At 37.7% G+C, this 25,715-nt stretch overlaps 1 protein-coding gene across 3 annotated transcripts in view; it reads left to right on the forward strand.

Moving 5' to 3' along the window:
- The window catches only part of LOC131428130 (neural cell adhesion molecule 1-like), a 179,175-nt gene that overhangs the window by 121,214 nt on the left and 32,246 nt on the right, over positions 1-25,715 (forward strand). For all 3 annotated transcript variants that reach the window (XM_058591815.1, XM_058591814.1, XM_058591813.1), the window contains 5 exons: positions 1,284-1,413; positions 18,981-19,095; positions 19,250-19,343; positions 20,265-20,378; positions 21,722-21,925. In XM_058591815.1, coding sequence (XP_058447798.1) covers positions 1,284-1,413; positions 18,981-19,095; positions 19,250-19,343; positions 20,265-20,378; positions 21,722-21,925 — 657 coding nt within the window. The remainder of the gene's footprint in view (positions 1-1,283; positions 1,414-18,980; positions 19,096-19,249; positions 19,344-20,264; positions 20,379-21,721; positions 21,926-25,715) is intronic.

Raw genomic sequence — 25,715 nt, forward strand, 5'->3', positions numbered from 1 at the left:
AAATATTACATTCCCACAGAACTTTACAGGCTCCGAGTGTAATCTGCATTCGGCTATTAGTCGCTATGTGGATTTATATGCATCAATCCATCGAGCCGATAAGTGCTTTTATGGCACAGTCGATTACTGCCGTCCTTTGCGAGCTAATGTTTCTCGGTTCCAGTCGGGCTGTTTCTATCGATCTTTTATTTTTTATTCCATTCGATTTCAAGCCATTTGATTTTCAAATCACATAATTTTACATGTTCTTGAATATAAATTTGAGTGAAATACGACGCTCCATTTATGTGCATGTTATAAGATGTAAAATCACTAGATTTTTTCGAACTGTGTATAAATCCATCCACTTTTTCTCCTACTAATATAATAAATTCAACACGAAGCATCAAACCAGTAAATATTTAAAATTTAAAATGTTTCATACTCCCGCCTTGATTCGCCTCAACACTCGCTCCTCGGTGCCCACGCCTCTGCACACGTAAATATCCAAGATATGCGAAGCTTTACTGATATTGTCCTAATGGATGGCCCAAATCCCTGCAGCACAAGGAAGGATACGTATAATTTCCATCAGGCGGTGCAAAGGCCTCCGCACAGAAGAAGCGGGAAAATTACATAAACATCCTACCATCGGTGGATCCGAAACTGGTGACAGCCGACTGATGCGAGCTAATTTCGGCCCCGGCATTGGCATGATGTACATCCTTGATGAACCCCTGTGTTGTCTAGACTCATACGAGGCATAAGATGCGCGATACGCGGTTGCTTTAATGAGGATAATTTTTCATCTAGGACAATCTCGTTAAGTGCGAGAGTGAGAAAAATGGGAAAATAACTGCGGTAGAAGTTATACCGCACTCGAGATTAATGAGATCAATTTGCATTTTTTAATTGAAACTCTATCAACTCTATTGGTGACCGGTTTGAATTATTCAGCATGCATAATAATACTACCTATGCATTGACGTCACAAATTCCAAATACTCGCGTAGGTGAGAAGTCATTTGGAAATTTCTCTGAAATCGGTTAGCTTAGCTCAATTACAGGTAACAGTTTTTCTTAACTAAATTACAAAATCACCCGAACGGGCAAATAGAATCACACACTTTCCACTTCGATTAGCATCGATTGGTTTCATTAGCATCATACCGAACCAATTGATTGAGATTTGAAGCACCTAACCTCTGGACAAATCATAACCTTCCTCACCAACCTCCGTGATGATGATGACGATGACGGGCTGATGCAATATACGTTCTCTTTGCTTTGATTTTCATTTCCAGTTAAAACGACCGATGTCGAAGCTATCGAGGACCACCAGGCCATCCTGTACTGTCCACTTCTAGCGTCGAATCGCGATAAAATCAATATGGTGCTGTGGTTTAGAGACAACGCTGGCATTCCACTGTACAGGTAAGCTATCCGAATGTAAATCATCTGAGCTGCATCGCCACACGTCCTGTGATGTTTTGCACCGCGTTCAAACCGATCCTGCTGGCAAACGGAACGGTGATAAATTAAACTGCAATAACAGTCTCAGTTCTGGTACAAACTAATACGTAAACGACCATATTGCAAATAACGTTTTGATTTCCAATCAAAAGATTCGCTCGTTTCTATTTGCGAGATTGGAAAAACACGAACGAGGTCACGTTGTAGTGTAAAGTGGCAAAATATTGGGAATTATTCGTCGTTTGTTGCATGCAAATTGCACTTATATAGGCGCACTATTATGAGCCTAAATCAATTATTCGGCGCTACTTTGGGCTCACAATTGACCAGGCTGCTTCGAAATAGCTTCAAATAATGTAAAATTTTCAATAGCTTCAACTTACGTAACATTTGTAAGCATAAACACTAGTATTACAACAAAAATATTCAAAAAAATTTAATAGTAAATGTATTGGTTTGGCTATAGAAGATGTTGTCCTAATACGAGCTATTCCAGGAAAATTCCATCTGGTCATCAGACCTCACATACTCCGATTTAAATGAAAATTTGCACGTATCTTCAATATTATTCATAATGCATGGAGAGATCGATCCGACTTAATACTGATTTTTTTTTTCAGCAGAAATTACGCGATTTAGCAGAATTTTTAGATTGCCGTTAGAGTGCAAGTGCATCAAGTGAAGCGTCAAGACACGCGGGTGAACTCATCAATGCAGCATTGGTTTGAATTAAACTACTAGGTGTGAATCTGTGAATCAGAAACATAAAAAAAAACTGTGCTTACAGCCGAGACGACAGAAACAAAGACAATACAGTGTAGCGAACAGTAGAGTGTACGAAATGGGAAAATACGATTTAACCGCTTAACGCTCATGGGGAAATATATTTCCTTTTTACAAAAATCGTTATCGATCCTTAAATTATTATTCAATCGATGTGTTTTTATTTTCTGAATGTAAAAAAAACTTATTTCCAAAACGATAAATGTGTTTCTAAACCAAAAAAAAAACTGTCAATTTTCATTGCACTAGAAAAGTTTGTGCAAAACGACGCATAGAAAAAATCACACATATTAAATTTGTTATGTGCAACGTCCACTTGTGCTAAACAAGTACACGAAATCGTTTCGTAGAATACCATAGCTAACAATTAAATCAATAAATTAAATTACGATATAACAAACCCAACTCTTCGTTTATTTATTTCTGAGGATCATAGGGAAAAATATTTCCCATGAAATTATAGGAAACTTATGCACCTGCTATGTTTTTCTGGTGATATTCTCTTACTTTACACCCACAATAGCTAAAATATTGTGTTGTACTGACATGTTTCGTCCTGGACATCTTATGGTCGTGAAAGGTTTAACAAAGGTTGAAACTTGGCCTAGAACACCAAATTCAATTTGTATTGATTTCAAGCACTGCAAAGTTAGACCAGCAGCAAACGAAATTGAAATCTTACTTAAAGAACAAATGCATCTAGACGCTAATAATGAGGGGCTGGGGTCCACTAGGAGATTGATAGTACCTATTAGCTCTCTCCGGACTGTACCAGCCTAGATGCCGTGTGGAATCCGGCGGAAAAAAACGAACCAAGAATAGATCCACTGGGTTCCTGCTTCCATGTCGTAAAAGGCGACAATTGCAGGAGTTTCTTTTTCCTTTCAGTTCAATGTTTTACTTCTGATTACTCTATTTTACTAAATCATCTCTTTATTCAATCTATCAATTTCCGTCTAGCTTCGGAGAAAAGTTTTATTAGGAATGATTTCTTCTTCCATGTTATTGATTGTCTTTCAGGATTATAAAATGAATGATAAAAATAAACCATTGCGCAAATCCGTTTATATTACAAGGTTAATAACAGAGAGAACATATATCGGTATATTGAATACATAGTAAAAAACACTTGATATTAATATTTCAAACAGTAAATTAATATTTTTCTCGGTAGCCGGCTGCCCAGATCAACTAATATAACCAATTAATAATTTCAATAAATAATTAAAATAATAAAGCGGAAATAATAAAGAATCAAGACGCGCGTGAAATCTGTTGACCTTTGTTTGGTGATTTAAAATGATTTTATAATAACTGTTTAGAATATTTCAATGCAATGAATAATCTTTTTTGTCTAAATCCTATTCGCTCGTTTATTTTGTATCACGTAGTTTCATTTATAAAAACGTGCTTAATCCACCTAGCAGTGAGATGATACCTTTTTTTTATCAATCCGCATGTGTTTTTTTGCATGACTAAAAAAAACGCGAAAGGTAGATGCATAAACGAGTGACTGCATACTCGACAGCCGGCTGTCCGGAGTTTTGTCAATTTCGGAGATTGACTGTTTCGTGCATTATATTGCCAGCACAAAGTAACACATAAAACGATAATACTTAAAAACATTCTTGGTAGCCGGCTACCCAAAGCAATAAACACATGATAACATTATTAAAACATTTACTAACAAAGTATCCTCTCCTGTGATGCATGTGGGAATGCAGAGGATTCCTCGGCTCTTAGTAGCAACATGCATCGAACTAACAATCCTTTCCCTCCCAAGTAGATCTGCATTCGGACGTGGCCGGCGTCGGTATTGATCAGCATGCATGGTTCAATACTAATGCTAATGCTAAAATGCATCTAGACGCTAATAATGTAACTGAGATTTAATTCAACAAGGCGTCTAACTGTGTGTACATTATGTTTAAATGTGGAAAAGTTGCAATTGCATTCGCTTCAGTTTACAACGAGATACACAGCGTTGTGTGTGACAACATTACTTACAAAATCCCTGTGTACATGGTGGACAAAGTCATAGAAGTATAGCGCGTGCATGACCTTCCCCCGGAGGCCAGCGATAAGTTCGTTCGGGAAAATATGACGCAGTACTGTGAAATCCTTTCCATAGAAAGGGAAGTATGGCCGATTTTTTCCCCGGCATTCGGAATGGCGTGCGAGTGGTACGTATGCAACTACGTGAGGCAATTCCATCTTACATCATTTGTGGACAAGGTGGGACACATTCGTGTAAAACGCTGATTACCTATGAAAATCAGCTGGTTACATGTCAGTTTTGGGAACAACCTAACGGTAAACCTTGCACTGGAACAGCGAAAAGGACATCTTCAACCCAAGACAAGGACAACTGTTCAGCAACGGAAACTAGTGAACCTAGTACTCCTGCTTCATAAACGCTTCCAGCATCAAACCAGCAATCGACTGCAATCAATGTACAAGGCGCTTCTACAGCAACTAGCAACGAGCATAAGACTACGAACAATAGCGAGAAAAAACGGAAACCATCGATAATAATACGTTTGACAACACCAAAACCGACAATGTGACAATAGACGAAAAGACGAGCCACGAACAAAATGCTATGTATTTGACAAACATTTTCAGATCATCCAACAGTATTAAGATTTCTATAGCCAAAGCCTTCTCAACGCTATGACCATGACTTTTATTAACTAATTGTGCACTTTAAAGTCATCACATAAGAATTAAACAAAAACAAACATAAATATTCATGCTCATTTCAACATTATTTATATTTTGTTTCGACTTCTGTAGCTGCTCGTTTCATTCTGCATTGGATGTGCAGTACGATAAGAAAACCATTAAAACACACACACCAGGCACTCTGGAAAACAATACCACAACGTCACATTTCTCGGATGCTCCACTGGAATCGGATTGAGCATCCGAAAAACGGAAAAACATGCCAGTCGTTAGCAGCCCTGCCCTGCCATATCTACACAGGCAGCCGGGTGAATACTCAACATCCGCAGTGAAGCAGAAGTTATTTTACACCTCATGAAATTTAAACGGAAGCTACACTGCACCAGGGATAGAGATGTAAGCATATGGGATTCTCTATATGGCCACTTCGTGTTATATGCTCACAGCGTTCCACGAATATGAAGAAAATTCACAATCTTTCCCTGGGTGGACCATATTTGAGGGCAGATCCTACCGCAGGCGAGCGCGGTAAATTCAAGTCTTAAAAGATTAATACTTGCTACAGGACAGGAAGGAAAGGGAACTCGAGACAGTGCATGACTACTGCCGAAAGGAACTATGGCAGAATGCATTTTTGTTGCTAGTTTGAGCACGACAGACACAATCCCCCCACAACTTTTTCGTTTGCTTTGTTTCTTCTGGTTGGTTTCTGAATGTTTCGTTTCTAAGTCGCAATCTGACATGCGAAACTTGGTTTATTCAATGAACATGCTCATAAGCACAAGAGCTTTCGCCGCTCAAAAATGTTCGTCTGGCTGTCATAACCATCAACCATGGCCAATCTTCGTGCAATTAAACTTTACTGCAAAGGGATTAATGTCCGACAGTGAACGTAACTTTTGCTCTATGGAAACTCACACCTTCGGTCACAACCGCACCGGCCAACCCTTCTGGTGATACGAGGATATCTAGTCCATCTGAAAGCAGCAGGTTTTTTCTCTCTTTCCATTGAAGTCGCACTGTTTCAACTTTGTAAAAACAAACCGTTTTATAAACTACAGACCATTGTGCTTTTATTAAAAACTGTTTGGTTCCGTAAAAGTTACGACGTTCCTAAACAGTAGTGTTTTTTTCCTATACTAAGGAACTCGGTCAGAGCTCAGGTCAACTGGTAACCGAGGATGGTAAATGTGGCTATGGAGACAGGTCATAAAAACTTTTTCATCCTTCTTCCGGGAGATTGAAAATTCGCTTCTCTCCGTCCGGAAATTTGTCTTATCAGCTAGTCATTTGTAAAACAAAATAGGATTTTCCGTGGAAACTAGCGAAAAAAGTGCGGAACCGGATGGAAAATAATTCGCAGCGGACTCTGATTTCAACAGAAAGTTTGGTCTTCTATGTTTATGTAGGTATACAGTAAAGATCTGACATAAGCAGTTTATTTGTTTCGGATCAAAGGGGATATTTTTAGTGAGAAAGAATAAGCCAAACTGAATGCTGCTGTCATGTTTCTGCTTTATTTGAATCTACATCAAAATAGAGTAAATGAAAATAAACCTATCTGGAACACCTGCTTATTCCGTAGATCAAATAAAAGTTTTATTTCGACATAGCTTCTCGAGTGTTTTAACCAGTGACTGAAAAAATCACTTCCGAGCTTTTCATTCGTGATACAAGCATCGACAAAACTGTGAACCTAGAAGTTCACAATTGTTTTATTTTTTTTGTGTGTCAGCGAAATTCGACGACGACAGAATTATCGCTAAAGAGATAATCGAAAGGAAGAAAAGTCGTCGATAATATTCACAATTCACAACTGAGAAATAATGACTGCGATATTTTCGATGCACGTAGGGTGGTCAATACATTCCAAAAAGTGATTATAGTGACGAAAAGCTGTTTTAATTCCAGCACTATTCAGATTAAACCTAATAAAACGCCCTCATTTAGCATGAATTTGATTTATGGAAGTAACAAGAGCGCAGCAATTTCCATGTCTCAAACGCACACCAGGTACAGCATTTAAATTGGCGTAGAGATAGCTTGGGCTCCTGTTACTTCATCATATGATATCAAAGCTAAATTGGTTAATATTTTATAATCCGCTGCTACATAACTTGCTTTGTGATTCGATTTTAACCATTTTGCCATTCGATTTTAACCATTTAAAGGTATTAGAATTGCTGAAAACCCGACTTTCGATACTCAGCTCGATAAGATTGGAATTTGTGTGTGTCTGTATGTGCACTTAGTAAATATATTTTTATCGCACAATTTTCTCAGAGATAACAGAACCAATTATAACACGTTTATATTTGTTTGAAAGCTACTAGTAAGACATTGATCAAGTTCGCAGATCAAATGACTGTGGCTTCCGGTTCGAGGGATATAATGGTATAAGTGACGTAACTGATAAAACGTCTTGTTTTATTTTTCTCAGAAATGGCTGAACCGAACAAAGCGTTACAATTTCATTTTCAATCGAATAATATCAGTTGAAAATGAAATTTATGGTTACTGACCGTCAGCATATCGATACAAATTCATTTGACATTTGCTGCCATTTTCAAGTGAAGCTCCCAGCATTCATCGTCAGTTGAATAATCGTATCTAGTCATTTGAAGTTTTGCTTGCTCAGTTTCAAGAGTCAAGTAATCTAGCTGCTTCATTGTCTTTGCTGTTGGTAGTGAACAAGATCGAATGAATAGAATTATAAATGGAGTGAAGTATTAAAAATAAAAAATGAAGGAGGAAACTATTAATTTATGTGTATTCTGCAATTGATATTTTAGCTATCTGGTTTGTCTTTCATCCATTATCTTGAACCAATTCGAATGTTTACATGAACCTTATTTGAAAGCCGCTCTCACACTATTGAAAAAGATATTTTGTTACTTCAAGAGATCAACTGACGGTGGTTAAACTGAGCTTTGATTTGAAGAGAATCGATTGAAGAACTGGATGCAGCCCATTCGATTTCAATTGAATTAAATGAAGTTTTAATGCACTGGAACAGAACTAAGGTTCGTTTGAAAATTATTTTTGGGTCGAAGATCCAGTTTGAAGATAAAACGGTTGTGATTTCTGATTCCGGATATATAATGGTATAAGTGTCGTAATAGACAAAACGCGCTCTATTACGTACTACTCATTTTTTTCGGAGATGGCTGAACCGATTTCAATAAGCTTAGGCTTATTTGGAAGCTACTATTAGACCATTCAAGTTCGAAAACCAAGTGGCTGTGAACTCTGGTTTAGGAAGCTTCTTCATTTGTTAATGGATTAATATGCTTCAACCAACAATCGATTCGAAAACTCTTATCTTAAATGTGCATAGGAAAAGATTTCCACTTTCTCCAACAGTACACTATTGAAAAATCAGATTCAATAGACCCTTGTTTTCACGAGCTTATCAGAACACGTTATCAGGGCAACGAGAAAACTGCGCGGATATGAAAGTTAAATGTTGAAATTTTTTCATCATTCTTTCTGAAACGATTCTCGCAGCACGACGGGCAGTACAAAACATGTTACGCATTTCAACTTTATTCTGTCTGAAGCGATTAGGGATATTGGATTTTTCGAATTACTCGATTATTAATCAATCGAATATAATTTTCACAATTTTCGATTATCTGGTTTATTAATCGGTTACTCGATTAATTATTCGATTAACGCTATTTGATTTTTCAAATTACTCGATTAGTTCAATAATCGAATATTAGTTTCCGCCTAATCGATTCAATTTGACTCGATTATCTGAATTATTAATCGATTACTTGACTAATCGATGGAAGTTACGACATCAGTATGAGCGGTCACAGCAGCAGGACGGCTGAACGAGAAATTATATTTGTCCATCATTATTTCTGAAGCGGAGTACAGCAAGACAGAAGTGCAAAAAGATTTACTTCTCGATCATTTCTTCTGAAGCGATTATTGCATCACGAAGGACAGTGAGAAATATTTTACGCACTTAATATTTTTTTCTGTCTGGAGCGGTCACAACAGCAGGACGGTACTATTAGGTGTACAACTTTGCTTCCGCCGTTTTTTTTTCAAATTTACAGCTTTATTGTGAAAAAGTGCTTCCAGATGTATTATTCAAAGTATTGTCCGTCGCTAGCGACAACTTTCTCCCATCTTTCCGGAAATTTTCGGATCCCGGCTCGAAAAAAGGAGTCCTTTTTTGACGCTATCCATGAAGCAATCCATTTTTCCAACTCTTCGAAGGATTGAAAATGTTGATCTGCCAGGCCGTGTGCCATAGAACGGAATAGGTGGAAGTCAGAAGGGGTGACATTTGGGGAATACGGCGGGTGGGGCAAGACTTCCCATTTCAGCGTTTCCAGGTACTTTTTGACCACTTTTGCGACGTGAGGCCGAGCATTGTCGTGTTGGAGGATGACTTTGCCATGTCGATCTTGATACTATGGCCGCTTTTCTTTTAGCACGCGACTAAGGCGCATCAGTTGCGTTCAGTAGCGATCTCCTGTGATAGTTTCACCCGGTTTTAAGAGCTCGTAGTAAATTGTTATTAATCTTTGAAGGTTTTTTCTCTTCCACCAACATGTGTGTCTTCGACATCGAAATCACCATTTTTAAAACGTTGAAACCACTCCCGATACGTTCTTTTACTCAGAGCAGCATCACCGCAAGTTTCTGAAAGCATACGATGCGCTTCAGTTGCATTTTTTTTAATTGTAACAGAAAAGTAAAACTTCCCGCAAATGGCGAGAATTGGGCACATAAACAGACATTTTCGAGCGTGAATAATACGAAAACAAGAACAACTGTCACTGAAACAGCGATGACAATTCGTTAGGCACTGTACACACTCACTTTAAAGGCATTATCATCTATGTATTTTAACCAGCCTCAAACGGTACAGCTACCTATCGGAAAACGGCGGAAGCAAAGTTGTACACCTGATAATTTCGAGCTGGTGATTTGCGAACGTTGACTCCGGAAACGCAACTCAGGAGTTCAGGTTTGGAGAGCCGATATGACCGCAACAATTTCCAATTATGGTAAAAGTCAAATTATCTCAGCCCTTTTTAGGGCTAACTTAACAAATCAACACAGTATTGATTCAATATTCTTACAATTTAATTAAGTTTCATAAAACTGGCTGGAGTCCACTAGGAGATTGTTAGTACCTATTATCTTTCTCCGGATAGTACCAGCCTAGATGCCGAGAATAGATCCAATGGATTCCTGCTTCCATGTCGTAAAAGGCGACAATTGCAGGAGTTACTTTTTCCCTTCAGTTGTCAGATTGTTTCAACGTTTCATATCTGATTACTCGTTTTACTAAATTATCTCTTCATTCAACTTATAAATTTCGGGATAGCTTCGGAGAAAAGTTTTATTTGATATTTTTTCTTTTTCTATGTTAATATTACAATGTTAATAACAGAGATAACATATATCGGCATATTACATAAATAGTAGGAAAATACATGTTTATCTGATAAACAAATTTTTTTTCTCGGCAGCCGGCTGCCCAGATCAAACCATATAACCACTAACCATTTAAAGAAATAATTTAAAAAAGCTAAGTCTAGGCATTACATTCCTTTTGTGAAATTTGGCCTTTCTGTTTCAACAGACTTCGCAGCCGATTCTTAGCGTACAGCATCATTGCATGGCTAGTACTATAGATCCTACTGATACTAAGAATCCTTCCAGGCCGGGACTCGAACATAGGACAACTGGCTTGTAAGACCAGCGTCCTATGCATCGAACCGCCAACCCGGAACAAATTGATAATTAAAACAATGAAGTGGAAATAATAAACAATCAAGACGCGCGTGAAATCTGTGCACCTTTGTTTGGTAACTTAAAAAAATTTTTATATAATCTATAGAATATGTCACTACAATGAATCAACTATTTTGTCTAAATCCTCTTCACTCGTTTATTTTGCAGTCGATAATTCCGTTTAGAAAAAAATAGGGAAGTTTTTATTCGTTACGCGATATTATTATGTTTAAAATTATCCTTCAGCTTCAACGAATGAGAACTGTGAATCAAGACTTCCCGGGACTTATTGTTGATTTTGTTGAAATGTTTACTCGAGAAGTCTGTGAGTTTTGTGGTGCATCCGAGCATCTTGAAACCATTTTTTGCTGACAAATATCCTTCTCCCATGACATTTGTGGATTGCGCCGAAATATACCTTATGATCAAAAAAGAACCAGAATTTTCATTTTAAAATTCCCGCGCTTGTTCAATCGGTAAACTTTTATTCTCTCAACGTTGGCAACACTTTTATACACATTCTGTCAAACTTTGACGCATATCGTACGATTAGTTTTTGTTTGGCGTCTATACAAAGAAGTTGAAAAATTTTCGTGTGGCGATTTTTATAATGGATGAAAATTTAGAACAACGGCTCGCCTTCGAAGCGCCATTCGGTCGATTGTTGTGCGGTTTCGACGTCATATTCTTAGATCCACACCTCATCACCAGTTATGATGCATTCGATGAATGTGGGGTCACTATCTGCGTTGGAAATCATCCCTTTGGCCACATCAACACGACGCTGTTTTTCAATGAAATTCAGCTTTTTTGGCACCAGCCGAGAAGCGACGCGTTTCAAACCCAAAACATCAGTTAAAATGTGTTCGGCTGGTCCATAAGAGATGCCCAGCAACACAACAATCTCTCTAATCGGTACAACACGATTTTGCAACACGATTTGCTTCGCCGATTCAATGTTTTCTTCAGTAACAGATGTTGTTGGGCGTCCAAGGTTCTCATCATGATCCAAGCTTGTACGACCACCTTTGAAGCGTTTATACCACTCGTATGCCTGTGTTCTCCTAGACACGATTCACCAAAGGCCTTTTCTAACATTTTCAACGTTTCGGAACACTTAAATCCATTTGCAACACAAAATTTGATGCACGCACTTTGTTCTAAATTTTCATCCATTATAAAAATCGCCACACGAAAATTTTTCAATTTCTTTGTATAGACGCCAAACAAAATCTAATCGTACGATATGCGTCAAAGTTTGACAGAATGTGTATAAAAGTGTTGCCAACGTTGAGAGAATAAAAGTTTACCGATTGGACAAGCGCGGGAATTTTAAAATAAAAATTCCGGTTCTTTTTTTATCATAAGGTATACGGCCTCTAGTAACAACAAGTATTGGACTAACATCCCCTCCCAGTCCTTAGTCGATCTACGTTCGGGCCTGGCCGGCATCGGTACTGATCAAAGAACTTTGGGATTACCAGAAGATGTACATTGAATGATGATCTGCTAGTCCCAGGTCTGATTATCTAGGAATTCTCTGTACAATTCCTTCCAGATCGGGGCACGAACATACGACAACTGGTTTGTAAGACCAGTGCCCTATGCATTGAACCGCCAACCCAGGACAGTTTGAGCTACTCAGGAAATTGCAGAAATTTTTACAAATCAAATAATTTCTCATAAGATACGATAAAGGAAAGCTATTTCTATTTCTCTCCTCCGGTGGCAGGTTCTTTCAATTTCAATTGTTTAAAGGTGCTTTGTTGAAATTTTGCATTTAATGTTATTTTGTTTGTGTATTTATCTTTTATTCTATACACAAGCACACGGAATGACCGAAATTAACTCTGCGTCTAATTCGTATTACTGTTTTTGAATTAGTTGATGTTAATAACAAAATTTCCAAAATAACTATGAAATTAGATAAAGTTGAGAATTTACTTTGCTGAAAAACTGAAGGACATCACAAAGAAAACAAAAATGATGTTGGTTTTATTAACAAGTTTATTAGCCAAAAACTCATGAGAAGGGTCAAAGCAAAACCAATCCATTAAAAAGCTGAAATGGACAGTCTTGCTGAAACTGCTTGCAAATTGTTTTGATATTTTTCGTATGTGTTACGATATATCCAATTACAAATTTCTAAACCGATATGTAAAAATGACGTAAACTGTTAGTGGAAAGTGTATTTATTCAGAATTTGTGCGCATTTGAAGCGATTGTGTGTAATAATATTATTACGCGGAACAGTGAATTGAGTTTCGAATGTTGCACTCTAATTGTATATATCGAATGATGTTTTTTTGTATCTTCCAACCTTCCGGGCTACGCCGTCCGGTGTACCACTTGTATTCGGTTTTTGTTTTCCGAGTGCTCAACGTTTTCAGTGAGAGAGTCGATTTCGCGAAGTCGATTGAAGAAAACAGCGATTTAGAAGAAAAATTTTCAAAAAGAAGTTTATGTTTCGTTTATGTCTTTTTCTCCAATACAACATCGTATTTTTACCTGCCAATATAGAAAAGACAACCGCGACTGAATTTTTTTTTCGATAGTAGTTTGCCATTTAGTGGCTAGTAGCAGACCCTGTCAGCTTAGAACGAAATCAATCTTCAGTTCAGCACCGCCATCGCACGGCATCACATTCAACATATCATGTCAATTGTATGGGTGCGCAATGCTGCTATTTTGACGCGCACGAATTTGACGTTTCTCTCCCCTGCTTCTATGCACGAGATTCGATGCGGACTCGCATGAGGGCGCCATATTAGCAAAAATGGATGTTGCCAATGATTTGTTCGGGAAATGTGAGAGCTGGATATCTTGTTAATATGATGTCTTTGCTAGTAGTCATTGCGGTGTTAACGTTTTTTCGCTGACAGTAGATCATATAACTGCGAATTGCAGAAGCCAATTTAACCATTTATGTTGGTTGAAAGCAACGTTATATTTCTCTGTTTCAATTAAAAAAATAGTTGAATGGAATTCATTCTTAGTTAAGAAAGGACAGCACGTTTAATTAATGAATTCAACTAAAAAATAGCCATTTCAACAAATATTTTATTGATTTATTAATTTTAGTTGTTTGACGTAAAGCCGCCATAACTAAGTTCAGTTTTTGTAATGACTTAGCAGAAACATATATTGAAGAAGCCAAATGAATGAAAAACTTACAGAAAAGATGATTTTTTGGAAAAAGATACGCCCAGAGACAGGACTCGAACCTGCGTTCTTATGCATTCCGTGCATACGCGCTACCATTTCGCCATTCTGAATCTTATTTTATTCACTCTAAAACGCCAAACAGAAATAGTAGAACGTACATCGAACATGGTCTACAACCTGGCCGTCACCCCACCGATACCTTACATCCAAACATCTTCTCTGTCCATCAAACACTAGTCTTCTCGCTTTATACCTATTTCTCCGATCAAGCATTGAGTAGGAGAGTGTATTTATAATCGCTTGTCACCTTCTTTAATGGTGCCAGTCGCTGGCTGGACATCGTCAGCGACAAACCCCTATGAAGGTTGTATTGATTGTCTGCCCTTTACTACCAGAAGCAGATTGTTACGGAAAATCAAACCGCAATTGTTTTTAACGATTCATTAATTTTAGTTGTTTAACGTAAAGCCGCCATACAGGCCCGTACCCAGGATTTCATTTCGGGAGGGGCCCAAAGAATAAAAAATAATGTTACTGAAGATTGCTTATGTACCTAATTCTTGGTGTACCTTTTACGGCTGTTTTACCTTTTTTTATATATATAAAAAATAGGTATAGAATTCGCTCAAACTTTCGAAAAATTTTCCGAGGCCCGGAGGGCCGAATGTCGTATACCAATCGATTCAGCTCGACGAACTGAGCAAATGTCTGTGTGTGTGTGTGTGTGTGTGTGTGTGTATGTGTGTGTGTGTCTGTATGTGTGTTGTCAACTAAGAGGTCGAGATCTCAGAGATGGCTGGACCGATTTTGATCAAACTAGTCGCAAATGAAAGGTCTCCCCGTCACCCAGAACGCTATTGAATGGTTTTGAGATCGGATGTTTACTTTTTGAGTTATACGAAGTTTTATGTCAAAATTTTCAGTTTTTTGACAGTATCTGTCACAATTGACCTTGAAAACAGAATATGTTTTCAGACTTAGATTCCGCACGGTAATAGCTATCCAACAAGCCATAGATTGTTAAAATCCGTCCATTTTTAACGGAGATATCGAATTTTTTTGTGTAAGCGACTTTTCTCCCATATTCCAGCAGTAGAAGTTCTGAGCGCTGTACGGCAAAGAAAGGCTTGGGAGCAACGTAAAACACGATTTTTTATACTGTTACATACAATAGTTTCTAAGTACCAAAAAGACTGTGAACAGCATGATTTTTCATGACATTTTGCCTCGGACCAATTTTAGCACGGTTCGTTTTTGGCAACATAATCGTTCGAATATGACATATTGGAAAGATGGCAGTACTTCCGAATTCTGAACAATTTCATAATTATATTGATTTAAACTGCTTACAGCAATAAATGCTGGAAGAACAAAACACCCATATACCATTTGAATGAGTTCGTCGAGATCAGCAAATGCGTATGTGACAAATAATTTCACTCAATTTTTTACCTTATTTTCGAAGATGACTCAACCGTTTTCTACAAACTCAGATTCATATGAAAATTCGTATGCTCCTAAACAAGGTTCCTGAATTATGTTTGGATCCGACTTCAGGTTCCGGAACTACAGGATGATATGTGAAACGAAATTAAAATTGTGTAACTTATTTTCCTCGTAGATGGCTGAACCGATCTAAGATTCAAATGATATCTAAGAATCATCTAAGATTTGCTGATTTGAATAGTCGACAACCAAATAAACTTATTTCAGTTTTAGTGGTATTCAGTTTTCGATTCGGAAGGCACCCAACAATTTAACTCGTACTACGATTTCTCAAAGATGTCTATACTGATTTTTAAACATATTGAAACAAATGTAAACTAATCAGGTGAATTTGTATGACTTCGGCTACACCGATTTTCGAATTCCGGCTCCAGTATCGAATCGTTTCTCAAAGCTCAATCGTTTTCTCAAATAAAGCCAAATCGAATTTCAGAAAAAAATTCAAATTAAAATAAACTTATAGTCCCACACAAAATTCATTAATTTTATTCAATGCTGACTTCCGATTCTGGAATTACAGGAGGATGAATTTTTAAAATTCAAACCGATATAGAACATGATAATCCCGAAAAGCTTGAAAGTTGGACTCAAAACTATTGCAATTTATTCGTCGTATGGCCATACGAACCGGTTTGGTTTATGCTGGTTCCTGAATACCGGCTCTGGAAGTACCTTAAATTACCGTAAATTCTAAAGTGGAACTCACTTCGACATATCATGAAAAGTTTAATCGATTGTAACCTTTTTATATAGAGTAATGAGTGATTAAAATGTCAAATTGCAGCTTAAAACGACGGTCATTAAAATAATAACATGAAAACCGAAGAATATTCATGAAAAAAACACATGCGGATTGATAAAAAAAGGTATCATCTCACTGATAGGTGGATTAAGCACGTTTTTAACATACATACACTTTAAACTTTTCCACTGGAACTGATATTGTATTACATTACATTAGCTTTACTGTCTTGTTATTTCTGTAACACATGTCTGAGACGTTCTAAATAATTATATGTTTTTATTTCGGGAGGGGCCAGGGCCCCTCGGGCCCCCCCTCTGGGTACGTGACTGCCGCCATAACAAAGTTCAGTTTTTGCAATGACTGAGCGGAAACATATATTGGAGAAGCAAAATGAATGAAAAATTAACAGAAACGATGATTTATTATAAAAAGATAAACTCAGAGACAGGACTCGGACTTGCTTTTTTATGCATTCCAGTCAGCGACTGGCACCATTAAAGAAGGTGACAAGCGATAATAAATACACTCTCCTACTCAGTGCTTGAGCGAAAAACTAGGTATATAGCGAGAAGACACTTTCGACTAGTGTTTGATGGACAGAGAAGATGTTTGGATGTATGGTATCGGTCGGGGGACGGCCAGGATGTAGACCATGTTCGATGTACGTTCTACCAAGTCTGACTGGCATTTTAGAGTGTCTATAACAAGATTCAGAGCACTGAAATGGTAGCGCGTATGCACGGAATGCATAGGAATCGCAGGTTAGAGTCCTGTCTCTGAGCGTATCTTTTTCCAAAAAAATCATCTTTTCTGTTAGTTTTCCATTCATTTGGCGTCTACAAAATAAAGACTGTCCCAGAAAGTATGGACGCACTTTGATTTCGCTGTAAATAGTTCACAAGTGTTAGATATTCATATTTTATTCGATATACTGATAATATTAGACTACAACAACATAATATTATTCTCAACATTTGCTACTCAGCCATTGTAGACACCTTCTTGCGAACGTTCCTCATTAAATTCCGTATAGACTTCTTGGTGACAAGTTTTGACACTTTTTTTCTCATCTTTTTCGAACTATTGAATGGTTTCGGCTGCCGAGACATCTTTCCTAAGATGTGCCTTCGTTAATGCCCAAAATTCCTCAATTGGTCGAAGTTGAGGGCAATTTGGTGGATTCATGTCTTTTGGGACGAGAGTGACATTTTTGGTAGTATACCATTCTACCGTTGATTTCGAGTGGTGGCAAGAAGCAAGATCTTGCCAGAAGACAACAGGATCCTTGTGGCTTCGAATCATGGGTAGAAGTCGTTTATGTAAACATTCCTTGATGTATATTTCGCTGTTCATTGAAGCAGTCGTGATGAAGGGTTTCGATATCTTACCGAAGCTACAAATTGCTTGCTAGACCATAGCTTTCTTACCAAAATTTTCGACTTCAATCGATGTCTCGGACTGGTTTAACACTTGCCCTTCTCGCACCGTATAATATTGTGGTCCCGGCAAGGATTTGTAATCGAGTTTCACGTAGGTTTCGTCGTCCATAATTATGCAGTTCAAATTTACAGCAAGAATCGTATTGTACAGCTTTCGAACCCTCGGCCTGATCGAAGATTCTTATAGGTTCGAAGATTCAAACGTTCTTTAGCACGAAGAACATTTGACTTCGAAGTGCCCACTTTTTTGGCCACATCCCGAACTGAAACCTCCTTCTTTTGCTCGAACGCATTCAGTATACGTTTATCCAACTGAGGGTTAGCAGGACCTTTTTTTCGACCCGTTTTCAGTTTATCCTCAAAGATGTTATCCTCACCGAACTTCCTGATTGCATTTCGCGCGGCTTTTTTACTTACTCCGTCCATTTTTGCTATTTTTCTCAGTGACAGTCCGCGTTCTGTGCACCATTTGTACACAATTTTTCGACGTTGTTCTGCTGAAAGTCCACGCGTTTCGAAACAAACTAATGAAAACGAATAAACAACTGCACAAGTGATTAGAGAAGAGTGTAAACAACAGGACGCCACAAAAATTGACAAATTCTGAACCATTGCGAAATGGCAGCGGTTTTTGGTTGCGTCCATACTTTCTGGGACAGTCTTTATGTTTCCGCTCAGTCATTGCAAAAACCAAATATTTTATTATTATTAAGGGAATAACAATTAAAAATTCTAAATTAACAACAATAAGATTTTGTTAGTTGTCTCGAAAAATAACTACTAAAACAGAAAATCAACAAATTTTTTCCTAAAACTGCTGATTTCGGTCTTTCCGTGCATTATTAACGATTGCTTGCTAACTTTTTTAATATCTTCTACAAAACAAATCAATATACAGATTGCAAATTGTTGTCATAATCTTCTCCAACAAAGATTTCTCCAGCTACTTTGATTTGGTTTGGTAAAATAATCCTGAAATAATAGTGAAATGTATAATAGGCGAACTGAAACTGTGCTCTAATGAAACACGTTATCAACACCTGATAATGACAAATACAGGTTAAAATTTGGGCTAAATAAAATAGTATTTAGAACCTAGAATCGTGACCTCTACCATTGATATGATTTCTGCATTTTGAATGTCATCGCAATCGGTCATGTCTTGTACACAACTCAGTAATTTTTTTGTCAAGGAATTATGTTTCAACTTGCACGTCACAACCCGGTCTAATCGATAATCATTATCAACCTTTTGAAAATAAATAACGATGTTGAATAATGTTTCACCGAAACTGGCCAGAAAACAATTTCTCCTGCGATTATGGAGATTAATAGCGTTTTTATTTTCCCAATCTCTTGCCTTTGCAAGCACTAACGTTCAGCCTCACATCGTTACAACACTTCTGAATTTTTCGTTTTTTTTTCTTCTTCCATTTTCACAGCCTGGACGTCCGGGGAAAGTCGCTCGATGACGCCCAGCACTGGTCCGCGCCGCAGGTTTTTGGAACACGAGCCCGTTACGTCATCGAAAGTGACCCGGCGTATTTGGAATTGAATGTAAGTTGTTCGCAAATTGTAAAATTGGCCGATTGCATAGTCCTGTCAGAGACTGCTAACACTAAAGCAACGAGTCTAATTATGGCGATTTCTTTTCATCGTATTTTTTTCTTCTTCTTTTTACTCCCCATCTTTGTTCGACGCTTTCGCATAGGAAATTAAACGCCACGATCAAGGTGTTTATCGGTGCCGAGTCGATTTCCAAAACAGCCAAACACAGAGCTTTCGCTTCAATCTCACCGTTATTAGTGAGTATATTGGTTTCCACCTAAGCATCTTCGTTCTGAGCCGCCGGGTTTGTGCGTGGGTGGGCGGGAATGCATAGAATGATGTCGGATCGAGGACAAATTGAACCGGTTCCCATTTCCGAGCACAGACAATAAATAAATAAACAATCGATTTTTTTCTTCTCCGTATCATGTTATCATTGGTACGGTAGAGGAAGGTTTTCTCGGAACGTTCCACTTTCGTTGTGGATGTGGTTGCGAAACCCGAACGAAAAGAGTTTCCCTTACCGTAACCAAGCACAGTAAGAGCAACTGTCGATAACAGATGAAAAGTAGAGGAGAAAAAAAAAGATTTATATTCGGATTTTGGAATTATATCGCACTTCTGTGAATGTGGAAACCAACAGCCATCGTGCTCATTTGATTCGCATCCGTTTCAAAACAAAAAGACGAAACCACGAATCAGAATGGAGTTCCGTTCCAATATTCAGCCTGACTCTATCGATGTCAGTTTATCTCGATGAGAGAACAACCATAAATTAAGCGTCACTTTGACAAGCGATTACCTTTTGTCAAGACAAGACGCTGGAGCCTCATAAACTGCATGCTTTTTCTTCTGCCAGTGTAAACAACCATGACGGGTATTATAATTATAATCAGCGCTGTTCCGGTTGTCATATTTCTAGCGATAATCTATTCCTTCAGTAACTGAGCATAATACCTGTTCCACAGAGCACCCCCCTTTTATCATTCATTGTTTATCGTTTCACAGTTACCTAAATAGAACCGTTTATCTTTTCTTCCGTGTCGTTCCTGCCTACATACTGGCGTCGTCGCGCACCGTAATCATCCCGTCTGTTCATTACTCACCCACGTTATGAATAACACCCGACGCCGATGATTTTGACACCCGGGAACCCTTGTCCCGATTCGGTTTTGCAGTTCCACCCGAGCCACCGGTGATACTAGATCGATGGGGACGCGTAATAAATAGTACAATAATAGGACCAAAGGAGGAAGGAGATGATATACTGCTCACTTGTCGAGTGGTTGGAGGTAATTTATCTAAATTTAAGTCGCTTGTTGTTTTTGTTCGCCTTATCCGCCTTCAGGGGATCGGGGGAAGTGGGAATCGGTGGGATGACAGTGTACGCCAGGGAAAATATTCCGAGTATCTTTCGAGTCGGTTCGCACAGTTTTCGAATCTATTCCAGAAGACAGTAACCGAGGGAAAGGCGATTATAGCACATAAGTGAGCTTCAATATGTGCCAGGAAGATTTATATCCGAATGTGTTATAAGTACCGATAGCTTTATTGAGCCAATATAGCAGCACTGCTACCGAGTGCTCGAGTAGGCGAATGGAAAGGATAAAAATGGAACTGTAACTCGAACCGTGGATGATACCGGAAATGTTAAGCCAACACGACAGCGACCCGAACGTGGGTTCGATCGGATAGTCGATAAAAAAGTAGCTCTCCAGAAGGCTCCTAGGGGCCCGCATAAGCTTTGAATTGATTTCCCCTATTAGGGCGAGCTGGATCGGGCCATCTGTGGATTCGAATTTATCGAAATTGATAGTTTGCTACCACCAGGTAACCGAGCAATCGTGGATAGCTTCCGCACTGACCAACGGACATTTATTGGCGGACACCGGTTATGGTTTCAGATTGCTGATAAAAATATCCTGATTAGATGGAAACTCTCGTTCTTAATAGATTGCTTCATCATACCCATACAGGATCTCGTATCGTCCTGTTGTTTATTTAATGTGAAACTATAGCGGTATCACTTTCGCAAATCATGGGCCTATTTATCATTCATGTACTTCAATTTCTCATCATAAATATTCAACTTTATACTGATACAGTGCTCCATACATATGAGAAAACGAAAACCTTCAGCAACGCACGCATCGTTAACCAAAGATAAACACACAGACTGTTATCAACATACCCATGTTTGTGTTATTTTTATATACATATACTTTTCATCAACCTCGAATGCTGATGGAAAAACAATCTTTTATTTATTTTTAATTTTCAAACCATCTAAATGAAACACTCGACCTTTTAGTCCAGCTTCCAACTCTGTCATCATCATCATCATCATCCTCAACAGGACCAACAGAATAAAGCAGTGTGTCCTCAACCTGAAAGATTTCTGTACTTATTTTATTATGTACGTGTCAGTTGTAACTAATGTTGAAACACCAAACTTTACTAACAAAATCATTGCAACAGAACAAACTTGAATTTAGGACTACCCCCGGTTCGTTCCGAATCCCACGGATTATTGTTCTTTTTTTTTTCGTTCATCCCACATCAAAGAACACAAATTTTGAGCCGACTTCGCCGACCATTCACCGCTCGGTTTTCTGGGTTTTCTATTTCCTTGCAGGAAGGCCACAGCCCGATGTGCTCTGGTTTATCAACGATAATCTGGTGGACAACCAGATTGAGCAGAACACCGGCAACGTCATCGAGAACCGGCTGCTGTGGACGTCGGTCCAGCGGCACCATCTGCACTCGGTGTTCACCTGTCAAGCCACCAACACTAAGCTGATGCCGGCTCGGTACAGCAAGTTCGTGCTAGATATGTACCGTAAGTATCAGTATCGGGTCGCTCCGTGCGGGATAGTGGATTAGGCATCCAGTCAGCGTAAGCTTTTTCTTTCCCATGGGTCGAGATTGATCCCGGGGCGTTTGGAGGTTTGATCGATGGAAAATGAAAAACAAGAGATTTCATGAGATAAAACAATGGTAAATTGAAATGGAATATTAGGATAGTAATATTTTTTTACGCAAACAAGTTTACGTCGAAGTAAGCTAATCTCTTTAAGAATTCATTGATGATGGCGTAATGGCCGTGGTCTTTCGCCATTAAAAATGTCTTACTCTTCATTGTACGGGACTGTGCGTCTACTAAAAAATTCAAAACTAGCCGCGTAACTTTTTGCTGTCATAATGTTGAACGCTTATAACTCAGTCATTTATTGATGGATTTATATAATTTAACTAGCAATCGTTTCGAAAAATTAAACTTCAACACATTAGAGCAATTCCAGGAATGAGTAGACGAAAAAGTGACAAAATCAGAATCGACCTTCTCCGATTTGGATGAAACTTTGCACATGGCTTCAGTATGGCAAACCATACGTTTTTTTTTGTCTACCACACTCCCCCACACCAAAGAGCTTCAATTTGTGAAGCACCCTGGTAGTGGACGCAAACTAATCTCAGCTCAAAAAAAAATAATCTGGCAAAATACTACTAAAAGAAAGTCTTACGTTACAATACGCTGAGATGTTTGTATTTTGATGATGTGCAATTAAACTTTATTAATAAATATTGCGGAATCCCAGTGGAATTGATTTCCGTTTAAGGGATCCACAATGATACATTCTAACTAAAAAAAACTATACAAGAATGAATTACTGTTGACAGTTTGTAAAACAAGGAATAAATTAAAGAACTACATTAATTAAATATCTCGCTCAGTCTATGCTTAAAATGATACTTCAGTCTAGCCCCGAATAAGGCACGGCTGGATGTTCTTTGAATGTCAAGTGGAAGTGCGTTATATTTTATTGGACCAACAAAAAGAATCCTTCTTTGATCAATGTTTGTGACTGCTCGAACGCGAAGCAGGTTGTTACTACGACGTGTAGTTCGAGAGTGAGTTAAAGTTGGAAACTGTATATTATGGTGAGTTGAGGTGTTGTGTAGGATATCATGAACGAACAGTAATGTTTGAACATCACATAATTATGCTAGAGGTAAGATGTTATGGGTATTATCGGAGTATAACAATAAGCTTGAAAACAGTAGGGGTTTATTGAAGATGATTTTGAGACACCTGTTTTGTAGAGTTTGAATTTTTTTTAGATGAGAGCTAGTGGCGCGACCCCACACCAATACCAAATAAATGAGCTGTGAATGGATGTAAGCAAAATAAAAGTTTAAAAGTGCACGCTTAGGAACATATGACTTGACCCTCCAGTACGATGCCACATGTTTTTCAATAGATTTAATATGGTGAATCCAGGTTAACGTGGGTTCAAAATATACACCCAAATATTTAAAACAATCCTCTTTTTCAATAATATGATGATGACGATGGATTGGTATTATTTTCCTTATGGACCGGAAAATCATATATTTAGTTTTTATAAGATTTAAGGATAATAAATTTGCACTAAAATATTGATCTAAAATACTTAAATCGCTCTCCATTGAGTTTATAATAGCATTGATGTCATTGTTAGGATAGAATAGATCTGTGTCGTCGGCAAATAACCGCGGAGTCCCTGTGAGTTGCAGGTTACCTATATCATTAATATACAAAAGAAATAATAGTGGTCCTATATTGCTACCCTGTGGCAATCCAATGTTTATGGCAGAAAGATTGCTACAGTCGCCCTCGATGGACACGAATTGTTTTCTGTTTGTCAAGTAGCTACTGATAATAGAGTTCACAATGCCCCTGATGCCATAGCACTGAAGTTTCTCCAAGAGAATACTGTGATCCAAAGTGTCAAAGGCTTTTTTGAGATCTAAAAACAAGGCACCAATCATGTTTTTTTGGTCAATCTCGCTCATTATATTGTCTACTAACTCTATGATAGCGGTATGTGTGCTAGAACCAGAGTCGATATAGGACGATAATTATAACAATCATTACGATCACCAGACTTGTAAACAGGAATAACTTTAGACACTTTGAGCCAGTCTGAACAATTACATTGAAACATTGAGAGAGAATTCTAGCGAATATAACAGAGTTACTTTTCAGCACACTTGCAGAGATGTTGTCCGGGCCACTGCTCTTTCTATTGTCCAAATTTTGTATCAGTAGAATGACTTCGCTAGATGACGGTCGTAAAAAAATAGAGTTACTAACACGACGAACATTATCAGTGGGACAAACAGTTGGGTTTATAGGAATATTATCAGCTAATTCTTTGCCGACATTAGAGAAAAAATTGCTGAATATCTCACAAACTTCAGAGTTTACATTAATTTTGTTACCATTGTGAATCAAATTTATCTTGTCACTTTTTTTGTTATTCCGAATGTATTTTTAAGATTTCTCCAGAATTTTGAATGAGATGTCTTTGTAAGAAGGTTTTCATAATATGCTTTCTTGCTATTCCTTTTCATGATATCGACCTTTTTAGATATATGTAATAGCATTTGTTCAAGGTGTTGGTCCTGTGGGTTTGCTTTAACACGATGGAGATAATTACGTTTTATTTTTACCAGTGTCCATAGACCCAAATTCATCCATGGACAATGAGAGCCTTTCATTTTAACTGTTTTTGAAATTATTCTCGTATGTTTTTCAAGTAGGGAGTTATACACATGCACTATATTTTGTAGAACAGTTTCAACGTCGTCTATGATATCAATGCTATTAATGAAATTGAAGAACTCTTGATTCAATTGACGATTGTTAACATTTTTTTTTTCGTTAGGATCATTGGTTCCCTCTCAACAAATAATTTGAAGGTCGTTAAGATTAGAGAGTGGTCACTCAACTCATTATATATTGTGTCGTTACGAATCCGGTTAGTGTCATCAAGTTTGCATAGAATATGATCAAGTATGTTGTCGCTAATTGGTCTGGTTGTAAAACAATTTGTACACGAAAAGTCATAGGATTCTAGCAAAGCCATATATCTCGTCACAATGTTGTTATTGATGAGATTTATTGGAACATTTATATCACTTACAATAAAACACGTATGTTTCGGTTTGGAGCTTTGATCCAATGGAGAGGTCAATCCGACTCACGACTGATTTTTAAAAAGGGCGTATGTATTTTTGCATTTCACGAAAATTGCCGTTTTCAAATCGTTGTAATTCGGAAACCGTTAATTGTACAAAAATGGCGTTCAGGAAGAAGTGGTAGGGAATCGATTGGGCACTCTAAAAAAATAAACAGTGAAAAAATTTTTCGATTTTTTTTCAACAATTCAAAATAATCCGAAAAAGTTTTCAAGAAATCTGAGTTTTAATTTTTTTTGATAATTTTTATTTTAAAGCTCTTATTAAAACCTACAGATTGATGGCTATCCCATCCGTGCCTTTTGAAAAATGAAGAAGTTACAGCTAAAACAATTTACAGATATATTCGAAATTTCAAGTTTTCGTTGAAAGAGAATCATTTAAACAGTAGAATTTTATTCTACAGATTAAAGACAATAAATTTATTCATGATATCCTTTCTTCTAAAAGTAGCTGTTCTTGAGATACTTGGATATTTAATTATAACACCCGTTTTTATATTTCCATGAATTGTTTATTTGCTTGCTATATCTACAATTATTACATGTACATGAATAATTCTTAATTATATTTAAGGTTTTAAGTTTCTGAAAATCGTCATTCGA

This window comes from Malaya genurostris, chromosome 2 (genome assembly GCF_030247185.1).
Source record: "Malaya genurostris strain Urasoe2022 chromosome 2, Malgen_1.1, whole genome shotgun sequence".
In the NCBI taxonomy this organism is placed as follows: Eukaryota; Metazoa; Arthropoda; class Insecta; order Diptera; family Culicidae; genus Malaya; species Malaya genurostris.